This window comes from Haplochromis burtoni, unplaced genomic scaffold (genome assembly GCF_018398535.1).
Source record: "Haplochromis burtoni strain Fernald_Lab_line unplaced genomic scaffold, NCSU_Asbu1 Contig_360, whole genome shotgun sequence".
Classification (NCBI taxonomy): Eukaryota; Metazoa; Chordata; class Actinopteri; order Cichliformes; family Cichlidae; genus Haplochromis; species Haplochromis burtoni.
The window spans coordinates 490,644-509,061 of record NW_024582721.1 but is presented as its reverse complement, the minus strand read 5'-3'; the positions used below and the strand labels follow the sequence as shown (position 1 = coordinate 509,061).

General features: G+C 38.8%; 1 protein-coding gene across 1 annotated transcript in view; it reads right to left on the bottom strand.

Moving 5' to 3' along the window:
• Nucleotides 1–4,746: 4,746 nt before the first annotated feature.
• esama (endothelial cell adhesion molecule a) overlaps nt 4,747–18,418 on the bottom strand; it is a 51,032-nt gene continuing 37,360 nt past the window's right edge. Inside the window, exons 2-7 of the mRNA XM_005943361.2 lie at nt 11,028–11,179; nt 8,386–8,578; nt 8,126–8,281; nt 7,817–7,939; nt 6,804–6,939; nt 4,747–6,328 (exon numbers count right to left, since the gene is read on the bottom strand). Of these exons, the coding sequence (XP_005943423.1) occupies nt 5,791–6,328; nt 6,804–6,939; nt 7,817–7,939; nt 8,126–8,281; nt 8,386–8,578; nt 11,028–11,179 (1,298 nt within the window). The 3' untranslated portion in view covers nt 4,747–5,790. The remainder of the gene's footprint in view (nt 6,329–6,803; nt 6,940–7,816; nt 7,940–8,125; nt 8,282–8,385; nt 8,579–11,027; nt 11,180–18,418) is intronic.

Sequence of the window (18,418 nt, the reverse complement as noted above, 5' to 3'; positions counted from 1 at the left end):
TGTTCATTTCATGAAGAATATAATCTCTGCTAACAATGTAGCTGCGATTGACTGGTGTTCCCTGAATGCCTCACATACAGCTCCAGGACATTCAGCCAAGAGTCACTGATCCAACTTCAAGATTTAAATCCCGGATAAGCACATCTGGTGTTTAAGACTTTGCTGCTTCCCTGTTGACTACTGTAATTTGTTACTTTCAGGATTTCCTAAAAAACAAAGCAAAAATGACAGGGAACAGAAAGGGAGAGCATTTTTCTCCTACCGGTATACTGGCTCCTCTGCACTGGATCCCTCTTAAATACAGGACTGAATATAAAATACTATTTTTACTTCTAGAGTCTAATTTTTTTTACATGACACTGTGCACTTCAGGACTTTCAAATATGAAGTTTTTTTTTGTTTTTTTTAGAGTCAAACAGGAACTTGTACTTAGTCATGTTACTCCTGAGTGATCTTATGAAGTGATGATTTTCATCCATGTAACCTGACAAACATTATTGTTGTTTTGGTTAATTTTCACACAGAGCTAAAGCTTTGAGCACTTTCCTAGTTTCTACTCACTCCGTTATGTGCTTCCATGTTTCATTTGAACTTCTTTGGTCCATCCACATAAATCCATCCATAAACACGAATCAATTCTGAATTTTCCTGTACCAGAAAGAGATCTGATGAAGGAGGAGCAGAGGGGAAAAGCTCTTCATTTATGTAAGGCTTTTCTCTGTTTTTGCACTTTTTTCTTTCAGTTGTAAATCAGTGTGAGTTTCTCCAGCAGGCTTGCTTCTTTCCTCCTCGTCTCCCATCCAGTACAACATGGTAGGCTGAACCTCACTGGGATTTATGTAGCACCTCTACAGCCTCATTCTAGAAAATTCATACACAATAACATTCACAGCTGTTTATTGCTGTATAAAGACTATACAGAAGCAGAAGGTACTGGCTCATCAAACTCTCAACAGCAATAATGTAGACATATGAAGTTGGTGGGATTGTTGCAAAGCAAACAATCAGGCTGTGAAGTGTTTTAGCTTTATGGATATCAAAGGGTTGCTCAGTGAATCGACCAATAAAATCGGACACCTTGTGGACAGATGATACCATTACAGCTGATAGAATCACCGGGTTTGTTCTTTTTAGGGGTTATTTTTATGCCTCCAGTGTAACAGTGTGAGCTGTGTTGAAGTACTGCGGGTTCAGTAGAGGTCTCAGGACACCAGTCCTCGAGGCCTGGAGTTGCCCACCCCTGCTATAGAGGATGCATAGGTCTGATCTTGGAAAAACGAAATGTGTTTGGCAAAAAGATGAAGATCAAAGAATCTTTTTCAGTTCACACAGAAAGCTCTGATCCCAGGATGTTTTTAAGGGATTGTCATACTTTTGACATCATTGTATTTGCTGATTATTCATCAGTACTGTATCTGTTCCCTCTGTCCTCTCCATGCTGACCTCCTACTTCCTGTCCATCTCTCCACCTCAAGCTATCTACTCAATTCCTCTGCTATCCTGGTTTGTGTGTTTACGTGTGTGTGCTTGTTTTTGTGCAGCAGCGGGACTTAGTGGAGATTTTCTGCCTGTTGGTTCCACACTTCCACACGCCTGTGATGACATTGTCCTGAACCGCTACTTAAAGGAGTGGCTGGTCCTCTCTTGGTGCTGGATTGTTTAATGACAGATCCTTGTCAGCTTTTTTCTAACAAAAAACACCAAAGGAAAACCCTGTGTCCTTTCAAGCTCAGTCATCAATCCTTCCTTCCTTCTACAAGCTTGCCAAGAAGACAAAATTGGTAAAACTTGGAAAACAAGAATAAAACAAAACTCACAAACAGCTGATCTTTTTAAATTTTAATTGAAAATATAATACAAGGCATTTTCAATGAACATAAATATGGAAGATACAAGTGCACACTGCACATTATTGTCTACAGTTTAGGCCGTCTGTATAAATAAGCGTATTTGTTTGGCCACCAATTTGTCCACAGCAGTTATACAATCCACACTGGTTTATAACTCAGTGTGATAGTGAGCACTTCTTTCACTTTTCTTAATGTGCTTTTTATACATGTACAATATAAAAATAAAGGCTTGCGTTGAATACATTTGAATGTCCATAATGTACACTTTTAAAGGACACAGAGTCTTAAATGCACAGCAAACAGATTTCCTCTTTTCTTTCAACTTCCCTCATGAAATCTTGGCTTTAGTCTTGAGCTTATATTCTCAAGTGGTTTGCATGAGATGCTTTTACAGTATGTTTTCCTTCAACCTCATCAGCCTTCATCTCAGAATGTCATGTAAATAATTGTAAAAATATCTGTGCACATTAACCAAAAGCTTAAATAACAAACATATGCTCCAGTGTAATTACACTACAGCAGAATATGACCACACTTTCTTCTCTTTTCCAAATCTAAATCATATTCAGTAACAACAGACATTACAAATAGCGCTAACGTGTAAAAACATAATAAATAGTTTTAGTTCTTAACTAATGAAAAGAAGTTCTGGAATCATTCAGTGTATTAAAATGACCTTAGCTATTTGGATACATTCTTACAAATGTGATTTTTACAAAACAGTGCCTCCCTCACAGCAGTTTTTATTCAAAATATGTCCACACATTTTGGAAATGGAAAATAGTTTCTGAACCAAATCTAGTTTATTCGTTTCAGATTAGAAGCAAACTGAAACACATTTGTTAACTTCCAAGGTGCATGAAGAAAATCTAAAGAGGTCGAGATTCCAGGAATATCTGTAGTGCAAGACTGATGGTCCTGCAATAATGTTGATGGAGTCTTTAGGTTTTTTGCCAAAAACTCCATCAGCTTAAATGAAACTTGATAAAATGGCTCAAATTTGCTGACCTAACAATGCATCTCGAGGCTTCTTAACAGACTTCCGTGCGCTTTACGTTTGTTAACATTTCCCCAAATATTTCTAAGTAGAATGTGAATACTTGATATACTCAAGTAAAGAAACTATAGAAATTTGTCAAATTTGTGCTACATAACTGTATATCCACATTTTTTTTCCAAGGAGTTTAAATACATAAGTACTGAAGTGTGGTGGACCATTTTGAAAGGAGACCTGCCTTATGGTTCTAATCCTGATGTGATGCATAGTGGTGCTCTGCTGCTAGCTGATATATTTGGTGGCCTCTTTTTGATCTTCAGTTCAATTCAATTTTATTTATACAGCAAATCACAACAACAGTTGCCTCAAGGCGCTTTATATTGTAAGGTGGACCCTACAATAATACGGAGAAATAATACAAAGAAAGTCATATTATTGTTAGTTGCCCAACAGTAATATGACCCGCTTTGGCAACAGTGGGAAGGAAAAACTCCCTTTTAACAGGAATAATCCTCCAGCAGAACCAGGCTCAGGGAAGGGCGGCAATCTACCGCGCCTGATTGGGTTGTGGCAGATGGCCGGTTGTATATTTTTTCAGTTTCTTGATCCACTACTGGTCAAAGAAGGTGGCTCCTACTCCCTCTTGTTAAAAGCGAGAGCTTTATCCTCACTGTGCGGGACTGTGTGATCACCGGGTGTCTTTCTCTAATGCTATAAGCTCTTTGTGCTAGTCTAGAAGAACAGGTCCAAATAATGAATGTATGTAATGAATTTATGCTGATGACACAGATGATGACTAAGTTACAAAAGAATGCCAACACAAAGTGGTAATAAAGGCAAACATGTCCCCTGTTTCTGTTGTCCATAAAGGCTGCACCCAGCAACGTGCTACCAATTACCCCCCAAAATTCACATATTTACAATTTGAATGCTGCAGGCAACTTTAAATTATTAGTTATTAGCTATTAGCAGTGATGGGAATAACGGCATTACTTTTTTCAGTAATGAGTAATCTAACTAATTACTATTCCTATCGTTACAACGCCGTTACAGTTACTAACAAGAAAATGCGGTCCGTTACTATTTTTCAACAAACAGACGATTGAAGCTGTGTTCAGCTTACCGCATCTTATATCAGTTGCATGGAAGTAGCTGTAAGTAATGTGGACGCTACAGCGTTAAGTAGCTGCGTGCGCTCCCGCGGACGGTAATCATGATCACTGTCTAGCACAACACCTGGAGCTAAGGGGGCAAAACAATCACATGAGTGCTGCTGTTTGACTGAGGAAGAGTACAAAAAACCCCAACCCCCCCCCCAAAAAAACGGGAAGTTTTAGGAGTGACGGCGAGAGAGAGAGAGAGAGAGAGCAGAAAAAGAGAGAGAGAGAGCGAGTTTTGAGATGTGAGAGATTTGTGACGTTTAGCGTGTTTGGAGTGTGTAGTTAGTGTGTAGTGTTGTGGATAGTTTTGTGTTGTGTGTCAGAACAATGAGGCGACTGCTGTCTCCAGGTAGAAACAGGAGTGATACACCTGCTGCTGTCAGACCTGCAGGTATCAGGCTGTGATGTTTTCATTTATAGTGGACAGAAATTGTGTTTTTGGAGTGGCACAAATAATTTGTGTGGCATCTTATTGAATGCAGAACAGCTGATTGTTCTGTAAATAGTTTGAAATGGTTATTTAAAAAATCAAGGTAAAAGGTAAATGGATGCAAATAACGTTGTTGTTTGCAAAACTTGTGCATATGATTTTAAAATTGACAATTTATATTTGCATTTAAAGTTATGAAATATAATTCATTAAACATGTTTGTTGTTGTTACAGTAAAAAATATAACCTTTTCTACTCTGATTTTATGTTTTTTGTCTGATTTTAGATCAATTGTGTTAATATAGTATGTCAAAATGAAAACATAACTGGAAATTCAGACACGTGAGGTTGTGCTGAAAAGAATGATGCCAAACAAGTAAACAGTTTTTAAAGGTGAAATGTAGAGGTCAAATCAGAAGTGGTTAAAATGGCCAATTACACCCTGGACCCCAGAGGGTTAAACATTTTTATAAAGTAACGCAATAGTTACTTTTCAAGTTATTAATTACTTTTAGAATATTGTAACTCAGTTACTAACAGTTACTTTTTTGAAGAAGTAACTAGTAACTATAATTAATTACCTTTTCAAAGTAACTTCCCCAACACTGGTTATTAGTACTAGTCAAGAATATAAGCAAATTTACTGTTCTGCAGTCCTAAACAGAGCTCAGTATTATCAGAAGCTTTTGCTCATCTGTATTTAAAGAAGTGAGTTTAAAAGCATTCTGAAAGCTTGTTGAAAACCCAACAGAAGCAAAGCCAAAAAAAAAGGATTAGGATACTTTGCAAGGGCAAACTTTATCACACAACACATTATGTTGTCTTTTGATGTCTGGTGCTGAAATAGAGTTAATAATACATAGATTAAACCCAGTGTTTATGAGCAACATTCTCCTTCTTAAACAGTAATGACCTATGAGTCCTTCAGGTAGTTTCTCTAAATAAAGACAATGGATAAAGTGTAGCATGCTGGTGCTCTTTTTTTTCTGCCTGTGAGATTAGCACACACGGCGTTCCAGCTGCGGTTCATAAATGGCAGGAGGAAAACAGTTTGGAAGAAATTACATTTAAAAATCTAAATATGAAAAATGAAAACATTAAAATCCATAAAGTAGAAAAGATGATACTGGACAAATGTATGAAAATCATATCTATACATAGTTTCAAATGTGTACAGTGCATACAGAGTACAAAAGAACTATAAGTAAGTATTCTTAAAGGAAGTAAACAGTGTGTCTGAGAGCTTGTTGGCATCAGTAAATGACCTTTTCATTTTAAATTCTTTGCTAAATATTAAAGTCCCTTTGAAAAATCAGCAATTGATCCTTTGTGAGAGTATTCCCTTAGCTCATGCTAGACTAGAGATCCGGCCTGGTTCTGTGCAGGAACCATAATGGGCACGCCTCCCATTCGGGTGATGTTGGAGGCCATGATGGTGGAGGTGGGTAGTGGTGGCGGGGAGGGAGCGGTCTGGAGCTGCAGCCGAGGCTGGTTGTACGTTTGCGGCAGTGCCTGTGCCTGAGGCAACTGGGTGTAGCGCTCGGGTCTGGGCATGGAACCGCCATTGCTGCCGGCCTCGGGGGACAATGGCTGTTCACGTGGCAGGGTGGTGTTGTTGTTGTAGCTGTAATGGGTGGGAGTGGAGGCCCCTTGGTGGCGGGACGGTCTATAGCCGGCATTGCTGCCTGTGGCGGTGATGATGGATGCAGTGTCTGAGGGGGGGCGCTGTGGATACTGCTGCAGGTGGTGGTGGTGGTTGTTGTGGTGATGGGAGGACTCTTTGTGGTGTGGGCTGGAGGCGATGGAGGACAGGGTGCCATTCTTGGAGATGATGTCAGAACCCATGCCGCTCTTAGCCCATGACACACGCTTGGGAGCCTGAGCATCCTCCCTGTAGACATCGAGGTGCAGGATTACTTATTTGTGACGTGTAGATTACTTTTAGAAATGCATAATTAGTTCACAGTAACACTGAAATGGAGTACTTCATTAAATCTTGAAACTATGGTCATTTGTTTCTGCTATCACAGGATATGAAAATTAAATCTGAAAAACAGGCTTCTTAAACAGGTGTGATAGAATCACTTTAGTTTGAGAAATGTGCAAGATCAAAACGTGCATTCCTGTGCAATTGGTACATGTCAAAAGTAAAACCTGGGTCATCTGCAAAGGACTAAAATGAATTTGATTCAAAGCAGCAGCAACAAGAACTTCATCTACCAACGCTGCCACTTGTGACTTGCCTGAACTGACACTGTTTAGCACTGTGGCAAAAGGGTCCTGGTTCAGATCTGCTGGCCAGCTGAGATGCTGTTACGAATTTTAAATGATAAAATTCTGCTTGCATTTAAGCCACATTGACTCACTTGATTTCATTGGCCAAGTCATCCTCGTTGTTTCTTCTCCTTATCACGAAGACAAAAGCGAGGCACACAAAAAGGAGGAAGATGAAGCCAGCCACTGAGCCAACTGTGGCACCAACAATCACCCCCACTTTATTGGCTGGAATTGAAGAACATACAATTACTATCTCAAAGAATTTAAAAAACACTTTTATTACCTCATTTCGTGTAGAATCAATAGTACTTGTACAGCACTGGCTAGAAAAGCAGATTAATGTTTTATATTTGAGTCATGTAAAGATGTCCTTTCTGTTTGACATAGAGATGGACTAATCAGGTGACCAGTTGTGTTGTGGCCTAGCAAATCAGTTTTAAGCTACAATTCAGTTTCATTTATATAGGGACAAATCACAACAGCTGTTGCCTCAAGGCGCTTTATATTGTAATGTAAAGACACTACAATAATGCTGAGATGTTGATCACTAATTTACCGCTGTCCATTGTTTTCAGGCTTCTGCAACATTATATATTCCCAGGACGCTAGGTTGTGTTGGGCATGGTTGACTGTCCAGACTCATGTTAAAGTAAGACAAATTCAGCCAACTTTGACAAAAGTATAATTTTCTTAGCTGCTGAATAGAAAAGTCAGCTAAGCTAATGGTTACAATGTAAAATGTCACAGACTTATGTTAGCAACGTTAAACATGTCTGGCAAACAGGGTTTGTTTTTTACTTTGAATCTGTGTAAGTCATGAGTGATAGGGGTTTATAATGATACTTTTGCTAAATTATTGTATATTTGTAATATTTTAATATATATGTAAGAAAGTTCGCTGCATATTCATTTAGTTTTCTTATGACGTGTCAGCAGTCATAAGAAATTAGTAGGATATGATCGTGTCCAACAGAAATAATTAATTACATCGATGCTCGCTGTTCATGCTTGATAATAGTGTATCTGAATGTGTGGTCCATAACTATTTTTCATCACTTATTTTTATTAATAAACCATAACCAGGGTTACACTTGCTGCGTACAGTTGGTAATGTGCAGGTTGATTTCGCAGGTCTTTTCTGCCACCGTGTTGCTGGCTGTGCACACGTATTTCCCCGACATGTTGCTGCTCAGGTTGTTCAGCTTCAGAGTGCCAGTCTTCTCATCTAAAACAGCAGTTTACATGGAAAAGACAGTCAAACACACATGAAGACACATTATTTCACATGTATAACAGTTCTCAAAGATGTGCTAAGTGACAATCCCAAAAGACGGTGTGCAGTCTGCTTTTTCTATCAATAATTCACATTTATAGCAAACAATGACTCTTTGTTTTTTCGCTGTGCACTCACTGAGCATGGGTGAGAAGAAGACCTCAGAGGTGGGGCTGGTTTTCTTCCACTTGTACAAAGGAATAGGTTTCCCAGAGCTGGACATGCAGATCAGAGTAACATTTCCTTTTACCTCTGGCTTCCCTGTCATAGAGCACTTCGGAACAGAAGGAGGGACTGAGGGGAGAGGATTATGTAATGTTTTATTACAAGACTTTCTGTTTTACTGTTTCACAGTGAATCTGAGAAGTACAGCTGTGCAACGGGTGAATTTCCCTTACCTTTCACATCCAGGGTAACCGTTTCAGTAATACCATCATTAACAATCTGAAAGATGTAGCTTCCTGAATCGGACTCCCGGGTGTTGTTGATGTAGAACGACACATCTGATGATGGCATCTGATGTAGGAATCCGACACGGCCCTTAAACTGTCCGTCAAACACCTTCACCTCGTTGTCGGTGTAGGAGATGATCTGGACAGAAGGACAGAAAGCAAGCGTCACATGAAACAAAAAGAAGATTAAAAAAAGGGTTTTTTGGGGGGTCTTTTAGTACATAAAAGAAAGCACACGAAGAAGTAGTTGTGCATAACAGATATCACTGACCTGTGTCACTGACATCCAGGTCAGGGATGTAATGGACTTTGTATTTATCCAAAACATTTCCAGAGATTTATTTGCTAAATGTCCAAGTGCAAGACTTTAAAGAAAAGAAAGTTTCACTAACACTGGTAAAATCAGCAGTGCTTACAGAGGAAAGTTCAGGACATCTTCAACAACTCACCTTAGTATCACTGACATTGGACAGAAGTTAGCTTCACTGACTCATCAACCTTTACTGGACCCTACACAAAGTTTTACAGCCTCCTCCAAAGCAACTACACATGACGCATATCGGCAGGTGAGGTAAACAGTGCACGGCGGACTCACAGCCCACACTTTAAAAAAGGTACGTTCTCAGTTTAAACATTGGACATGTTTTCTATGTTCAGTTGTGAATAAAATAAAATCTAACCTTCACATTTCCACCTATAAGGCCAAATTAAACAGTAATATTAATGTTCTTGAACCTGATCTATAAATTCTCAGCTCTCATTCTCTGCAATTTAATTAACACAAATTATGCAGGTCTGTAGTATTAGATAAATACTACATTCTAACGAATATGGCTCTTGTACAATAAAAAACAAAACACAACAAAAGAAGCCTGATATAAAACCTAGTTCCAGCATATGTATCTCTGCAGTGGAAGGGGCTGAAATACAGTATAAATAGAACGGTTCAAGGCAGATGCATCATTTACAGTAAAAGGTAAAGATGTTCTTAGATTAAAATCTGTTTTCTTTGAGTAATCTAGTCACCTGATGGTCTGGACCTTGATCACTTGCTGTAACTGATGGAACCTTGAATTCTGCTTTATACCAGAGAATCCTGAAGGAAAATCTCCTGCCATCAGCTTGTATTCTGAAGTTCAATTACATTTGAGCTATGCACCAGGAAAGTGATCCAGAACATAGCAGCAAAAGAAAAAAACTTAAATCTGATTGAGATGCTTTGGCAAGACCTTAAACAGACCGTTTATTCTCAAAAGCCCTCCAATGTGAAAGAATTAAACCATTCTGCAAAGAAGAGTGGGCCAAAATCACTCCACAGTGATCTAAAAGCATCATCGCCTGTTACCTTAAAGGTAAGAACGGTGAGGAGCAAAAACTGTCTGTTTAAGAGAGAAGATGAACTGAGGGGCTGCACCAAGAACTCATGCATTGGTATTTATGATTACTTTCAACTACAAATGATGCCAAGCAACTCTAATAGCATTCAAAAACAAAACCAAGAGCTGAAAAAGGCACAATAGGTTTTTGTCAATTATTTTCTCCATATTACTATTATTATATTATGCATAGGAAACATATATTAGCAGTTTGGAAAAAATATCACTTTGTCAAATTTTAGTTACTTACATAATTAGTACCATACCACCCCATTAGAGCACTTCGCTCTCGCTCTGCAGGCCTACTTGTTGTTCCTAGTATATTTAAAAGTAGAATGGGAAGAAGAGCCTTCAGTTTTCAGGCCCCTCTTCTGTGGAACCAGATTTGGATTGGGGAGACAGACACTATCTCTACTTTTAAAATTAGGATTCAGAGTTTCCTTCTTGCTAAAGTAGTACAGTTAGGGTGTGATCAGGTGACCCTGAGTTATGCTGCAATAGGTGAAGGCTGCTGGAGGATTCCCATGATGCACTGAGTATTTCTTCTTCAGTCACTTTTCTCGCTCACTATGTGTTTATATACATATTATTTCTAGTTAATAATCTCTGTCTCACTTCCACAGCATGTCTTATCCTGTCTTCCTTCTCTCACCCCAACTGGTCGCAGCAGATGGCCCCGCCCCTCCCTGAGCCTGGTTCTGCCGCAGGTTTCTTCCTGTTAAAACTGAGTTTTTACTTCCCACTGTTGCCAAAGTGCTTGCTCATAGGGGGTCACATGATTGTTGGGTTTTTCTCTCTATTATTGTAGGATCTACCTTACACTATAAAGTGACTTGAGGTGACTGTTGTTGTGATTTGGTGCTGTATAAATAAAATACAATAGAATTGAACAATTTGTCAGAGGGGAATTGCTCACTTTATCTTGTCTAAACACATACGACTCTGAATAGATTGCAGTTAAGTTTTGTTCTTTTATCAGTGAAAATGTTTTTACATTTAATGAATGTTTCTTCCTGTAAAGAGTAAAGTAAGGTGAGACACTAAGGGAAATAATAAAAAAAACCCTGTATCCTTTCCCTTCCTGAGTTCTCTTTCTTCCCCTAAATCTATTTGATTGTGATCCTCCTTTTGGATCATCTATCTGCACAGCACAGTAGTATTAGAAACCTTTAAGTCTTTTCTTGTCTTGGCTTGATATAATTGTTTCCTTACCATCTTCATCTGGCTGGTGTTAGGCATCAAAAAGTTCCAGGCGATACTCTTGGAATTTGGGTTGCCGACAGTGTACCGGGCCTGCAGCTCCACATACTGACCCTCGATCACTTCTCCATTTTTCAGGGGTATTAAAAAGTTGGCCCATATGCCTGGATGAAGGAAGAAAGGGAAAAAACACACTGTAAAAATCACAGTTTTTTATTACTTTTATACACCACTGTACATGTAATCAATAATTGTAATCTCTATATTAATTTCTATTGTTAATCTCTGTCTCTCAGACAGTGTGTCTTTTGTCTGCCCCCCTCACAGCCAACCAGACGTGGTAGAAGAAGAAGCCGTCCCTCCCAGAGCAGAGGCTTCTTCCTATTAAAAGAGGTTTTTTTCTTCCCACTGTCACCAAGTGCTTGCTCCAGTTGCTAGAATGTTCTATGTAATACCGCAGGGTTTATCCTACAGTATAAACTGCCTTAATGTTGTGATTCAATTGAATTGAATTCTGACTCTGAACCATTACCTGTACAGTTGAAGGTGCAGCAGGAAACCTGTTTGGATTGTTCTTTGTTTCTCATGCCTGTTTCATGTTTGATGTCATATTTTTTATAATAAAAAGGTTATAAGCAGAATGATATTATAAGATTAATGAGGATCTGCTTAGCTTCTTTTTAATAATTGCCATTGAAGAAAAAAGTTTGCTTCAAGGACATTATTAAAACCGTATCCATGATTTTATACGCAAGCGGCTCTTCTTACACAGTTTATAATGTTACATTACCACAGATGTTATCACAGATGAACTTGTGCATTATTTGGATTTAACGCAATAGTGATAATGAAATCAAGCTGAATAGAGAGAGCACTATCACAGTGAAATGTAATGTTTATTTAAGACCACAGAGAGGCAGCAGAGAGCCAAAACACATCTGCAGCACACACGACCAAATCAGAAAAAAACAAGGTTTTCGCTTACATATTTATACGTGACACGTTTTTATTAGTTAAAGTGTTCATTTAAGTAGTTGATAAATATGACAAATAAATGACAGAGGCTATAAACCTCAGTCACCGACTGTGCATAATTTGTGTTTACTGTAGTCTCTCCTACAAAATGAGGGTGGTTTGAATCATGGAATTAGTCAACAGAAACCACATATCTCACCTTTTTTTCTCAGGGACCCATAACAGAGAAATGCAGAAAGTATGTGAACCCAATATAAATTAACACACACACACACACACACACACACACACACACACACACACACACACACACTGGAGCATGACTTTTTGACAGTGGTCAAAAAGTATCAAATGGACAAGCATCTCAGTGCTTGTCCATTTGATACTGTTGACCACAGTATTTTACTACAGCGATTTAAACACACTGTTAGTATTAAAGGAATTGTACTGGAGTGGTTTGAATCAAGAGTACTAAGTGGACTTTTCCCATATTAGCTGCTCTTCATTGGCTATCAGGCCGCTCTCCTGTGGAACTAGCTCCCAGTTTAGATGAAGAGCATATGTGCACTCTAATTTTGAAATACACTTAAAACCTTCCTTTTTGATAAAGCTTTTAGTTAGGACTCTATCAGCTGAGTCCTAACCTTCCCTTATTTATGCTGCAAAGGTTAGGCTGCTGAGGGCGCTTTACGTTTCTTCTTCACACATCTCTTTCCACTCTCTGTGTGTTTATACAACACTATTGTATTTAATAACTGGGAACTCTCTTCTCTTTCCCCTTGCCCATGACTTATCTCAATGGATGGCTGTCCCTCCATGAGCCTGGTTGTATCCGAGGTCTTTCCTGGTAAAAAGGAGATTTTCCTTCCCACTGTCACCAAGTGCTTGCTCACAGGGCACAGAGTGATTGTAGGGGCTTTACCTTATAATATAAATTGCCATGAGGCTGTTGTGAATTGTCACGAGGACACGAGCACCTGGAACATGGCTGCCAAGTCTAAAGTGCACTGTATGTTTGTGTGTATTGATTAGAACCATGGCATGTTCAATTCAATTCAGTTTCATTTATATAGCAACAAATCACATCAGCAGTTGTTTATGTTGAAATTTGAAAGGCGTAGGCACATTATAAAAATTGACAGGACAAACATTCTTCATACCCCACATTATAGTTTCAAAAAGACATTTGAAACAAGCTGTTTATACACGAATAAAAGTCATGCATTATGGATTAGCTTTCTTCACTGCACAGCAGTACCTTCCTGCTAATTAGTACCATTATTTCGATGCCACAGTTGTTACCGCAACAAAACTATTTACATGTAAAGGAAGTGATGTAATCAAGTCCAATCAACAAGAGGCTTCCCAAGCAAACTATTACCTGAAACAACTCACTATTTCTGTGGTGGCTAAATATTCAAAGCAAAGGGGTGGAGGTCAAGGCACATGACTTGTAGTTATTAAAGTCCTAACAATTGAAATAGTTTGAATCAGAAAAAAATATTGATTGTAGGTTTTTTACCAAAAGCTATAGAAATTTACACAGTTGAAACCCATTATAAGCTGCATTATTCTGATTTATAGCATTTAAAGCTCAATTTAAAGCATCACAGATTTGGCAAAATATCTTGTTGGACTAATGAACATCTCTTGTGCTTTATTGCTTCTCCAGCTCTAAATTATACAGGTGAAACGTGAATGGCAACAATGCACCATGTAAAGAGATCTCTATAGAGAGGAGGTGTAGGTATCAGTTTCTCAGTCACTGTGGAGATGGAGTAGATAAGTGACAGTGATGAGAGAATGTGTGGGCTATGCTCCTTTGGGAACATTGCTTCTAACAAAGAATCACACTAGTGAAGCCATAAGATAGACTAAATAAGGGAAGATGTGGAAGGTTAGCGTAAGAATAAATGCTGCTAAAAACGGTGAAAGGAGAAAACAAGGAGAAGCAGAGATCCATTGTGTCAATGGCTCTTTAGGCCATAAGAAGATTTGGTGCAGCAGTGAGATAGGCCTGTTGTTTGTAGAGGTGCTGACTGATGGATGGTTGGATCAGTGGACATGTAGAGATGACAGAAAGAGGCTTAAATATAAATGCAATGAGTCACTGTGGAGTGGCTCTCTGATGATTGCTATAAGCTTAAAGGGAGCCCAATGAGAGGCTGCTGCATGTCTCACAGATTGGATGAAGGGAAGGAAGAGAAACGGAGACTCTCTGGGATGAAGAAGATTTTACTAAAGCTAAAACAGCAACAAGAGATCTTGAAATGTTTATATTTAGAATAGATGTAAAACTAGATCAGAGAATAGTGTGCTCATGCAGAAATTGTTCTATTTGACACAAATTAGAAACTCCAGCAATGGATAAGTTCACTTTTTAAGCCAAGAAGTTTGGGAAAACACCTAGCCGGAATCCTTTCAAATCTTTGCGGTAAGACTCTGGAATACAAGACTTCCCAACAGGGATGACCCAGACACAAACATTTCAGTGGGGGAAAACAGGCCAAATTTTCAGCTCCTCATTAGTGTGGATGAGCTGCGCTTCATGATTTAGTCTGATCACATGGGCATTTTTTTCCCCATCAAAATCTTGCCAAGTGCTGCTTTAAGAAGATTTTCTGACAGAAATCCTTCCTGATTCCAATGAGAGCATACTACATTGAAAAAAAAGATGAAACATGTATAGAAAAAAAAACTTGGCAGAAAAAATAGAGAAATGAACAAGGCCACTGAGATTTACTCTTAAAGTGGTCAGTGAGGCATAATCTTTCCCTCTGTGGCAGGTCTCAAATCTATTCTGCTCGCTTCATGACAATTACTTTTAAATATTCCTTGGTGACTGATGGCAGGGCAGATGGGAGCGAGTTCACTGAAGGGCGTAATGAGGACTGGATAGGTCTCGCTGGATCTAATAGGGCTATTTCACTAAGTCTGATATAACAAGGTGTTTTATGGTTAGCTAGAGAAGCTTTTATTCATCTCTCTCTTTCAAAGTAACAGTTTCTTCACTATATGTAGAGATACCACTTTGGAAGCTGGATATGGAGTTGACAGACTTAATTACAGGGTAGATTTGAATTGGGAAAAAAGTGGGAGTTACACTGTTGTCCCCCAGTGTAATAAGTGCTATAGTTCTGCAGTACTTGCAAAGCTTGTGATAACCACACTGAAAGGGTAAAAACTATCAAGAATAGTGAACTGTGCAAAATGTCCTTCCAACCATTCTTGATACCACTACAGAAACCTAATTTCAGAATAACAAGAAGAAGACAAAACTAGAACGTCTGGGTTGTTAGAGTTGCTAGTTAGGGGAGAGACTCTTCTCTAAGAAGAACATGGGAGAAGGTCTGCAAACAATGAGACTTCCAGAAAAATGTCCCTTGGACAGATGAAATGAAAGTGAAGCTACTGGTTGCCAGTTTAGCTCAGTGGGTGAGCAGGTAACCACATGGCCAGAAAACAGGGACCCAGTGTAGGTCAAGTTACTTGAAAAAATTAGTTACTGATTACTTCCCCCCAAAAGTAATCCCGTTACTTTACTGATTACTTATTTTCAAAAGTAATTAATTACTTAGTTATTAAGTTACTTTTTAAAAACACGATTTACAACCTGAAGAGGTGATAAAGAAATAGATCTTTCAGCCCAATTCTACTTTTTCTGCAGAATCCATCATACAAAATGTAATCAAGTCTCTTTTTAAAACTTGTTTTATTAGTTTTAATCTTTTAACTTTATGCATCAAGCAAAAATTAAACCTATTTTCTGCACATTCCAGCACATAAAATAAAAATATTTTTTTGTGTTCACACTCAGTCTTTCAAATAAATGCAGGGTGAGCGGCTAAGGAAAGTACTATGTCAATCAGACATAGTACTGATTGACATAGCAATAAATAAATAAATAAATAAAAGACTCAGCGGTCCTGTTGCTCTATTTTCACCTGTATAGCAGGCAGATGTTTGCCCTGGTACAGGTGAGCTGCAGCGGTCAGTGGAAGAATCCGCGAGTTAGTCTGTGAATTTCCCACGCTCATACTCTCTGCCGCACCCGTTATATTATCCATTGTTCAGGATTGTCCAGGAGTTGCCACGAACATCGCACTCGCTTACATCATTGTCATGAGACCTTTTTTGCAATAGTAATCCCTTACTTTAGTTGTTACTTGAAAAAAGTAATCGGATTACAGTACCGCGTTACTGCCCATCTCTGCTGCTGACCCTTTGCTTTGTTGAGTGAACCATGAACTCTGTATACCAAAGTGTTCTACAATCCAAACTGGGAGCTGAGAGGCCTCCCATTCTACTTTTGAAAACTCAAAAGCAGAACAGGAGTCACTAATTTAGATTACAATGTAATCTCAGAGCCAGAGTTGTTGCTTTGATGCAGTTAAGTTTTGTGCTATGCTCAAGTTCCTGTGTGTGCTAATTGGATAATTACAGGAAACCCTTCAGACTGATCCCTGTTTACTTCAGCAGACCTCAGTGTAGATAAAGCGGAAACCATGCTTTGATGAGGATGACCTTAACTAACGTATTTCATGCTGAAAAGATGGGTGGAGCGGGTCGTTTGCTTCCTGTCAGCATCTTATCAGCTGCTTTGGTTAAAATGTTAAAGCAAGTGAGCTACAGAATAAAAAAGATATGGTGTCCAACATAAGTGATGTCTCTGTTGCAATATTACCATCAAATACATATCTTAATGTCTAACTTGGAGAAATAGCTAATTTAAGAGATTTGAGAATAAGAAGAAAGAGCACATGATCTTGGATGAAGATGACAGTGTGCCAATGATGTCTCCATGGAGCACCACTGCCACTGAACCCTGTCTCTGGAGGATGGGTGGAGATGCAATGACGTGCTCTTTCTCAGGGAGATAAACCTCCCCTGATAAGGCTTGGACCACTTTCTGTAGATCTGAGGCTGGATTGGTGGTTCCTGTATCTATAAAGTAGGAGGAAAACTCTTAAAGATCAACAGAACCAGATGGTCTGGGTCCTGATGACCAAAGGTCATCCTGTGAAAATCCTTCATGTTTGCCTTGCCCGATAAAATGAATAAAACCAAAACACGAAAAAAAAAAACAAACAAAAAAAAAAACCCCAGCGGACAAAAACCTGCAGAATTGCTGCATTCACATTTGAGAAAGTCCCCAAGTTCATCTTAGTACCTGTTGTTTAACAGATGTCTAAATACTGGCCTGTAGGTTGTTTTGGATACCTGCATCAGAAAATGTCCTGATGCTTTGACCATAAGTTGTTGCTGTTCACACTTGACACATAACAATACCACTAACGTCTACTACAAGACTTTTGGCTTATCCAGTGTATTAATATTTGATAGTTGCAGATTTTTTTGATCCTTTAAGAAAAGAAAATCAAAAAAGCAGAACTGGGCAGTGTGCACTGTACCTGGCCATAAAGAAATGCTATAGAAGACAGCAATAACTCACTAATTCACAAGGCTTGCAACAAACCAGTAGACAACTATTGTATCAGTATTCCCAGTGCTTTTAAACTTGAAATAATGCTTTGACATCATACCACGGTATTTACAGATACTGACTGAACAGTTTTAGCTCTGAAGATGTGGCACAGTATGCTTAGCAAGACAGAAAGATGTGTTTTTTTCCACCGTCCACAAATATAGTCTGGCTAGTTCCACTGAGATCCACAGTCTGTGCAACATTAACAGCACATTTACGGACAAAAAGAACAAAAGCACCATGAATAATTGATAAGAGATGAGAAGAAAGACAGAAACAGTGGCACTGTCCAAGCATCTTATTTAATCTTTTAACATAAATTAAGAGGAAATTTAAGGAAGAAACTGAAAACTAACTTCAAGCTGAGAGTTTTTTTTTAATCAAGGTGAAGATGTCCAGTATCCTCAAAACATCTGAAAAAATCCATCAATCAAAGTCTAAGGTTATTCATAGCAAAAATGTTCTCTCTTTCCCAAACTATCATTTTGCTGTAATCTCCACACATATGCAGAAATAATCCAGAACTTTTTTTCTGATTCTCACTCCACAGCCCATCGAGTCCTCATAAAAATAGAAGTCCAAGTTTTAACACACACACACACACACACACACACACACACACACACACACACACACACACACACACACATTCAAATTCTTGTGGGGACACCTGATTGACATAGTACTTTCCTTAGCCGCTCACCCTAGCCATCAAAAATGAATGCCTAACCCTAAACCAAAACCTAATTGTAATCCTGACACTAAAAACCACATTATGAGTCACAAAAATGCCTTCAAACTTGCAGCGATCAGAATTTTGGGCCCTATAACGGCTATAAAGCTGTTGGTCCCCACAAGTATAGTAAACTTCCAATTTTTGGTCCCCACAAACACATCTAAACAGGCATGCACACACACACACACACACACACACACACACACA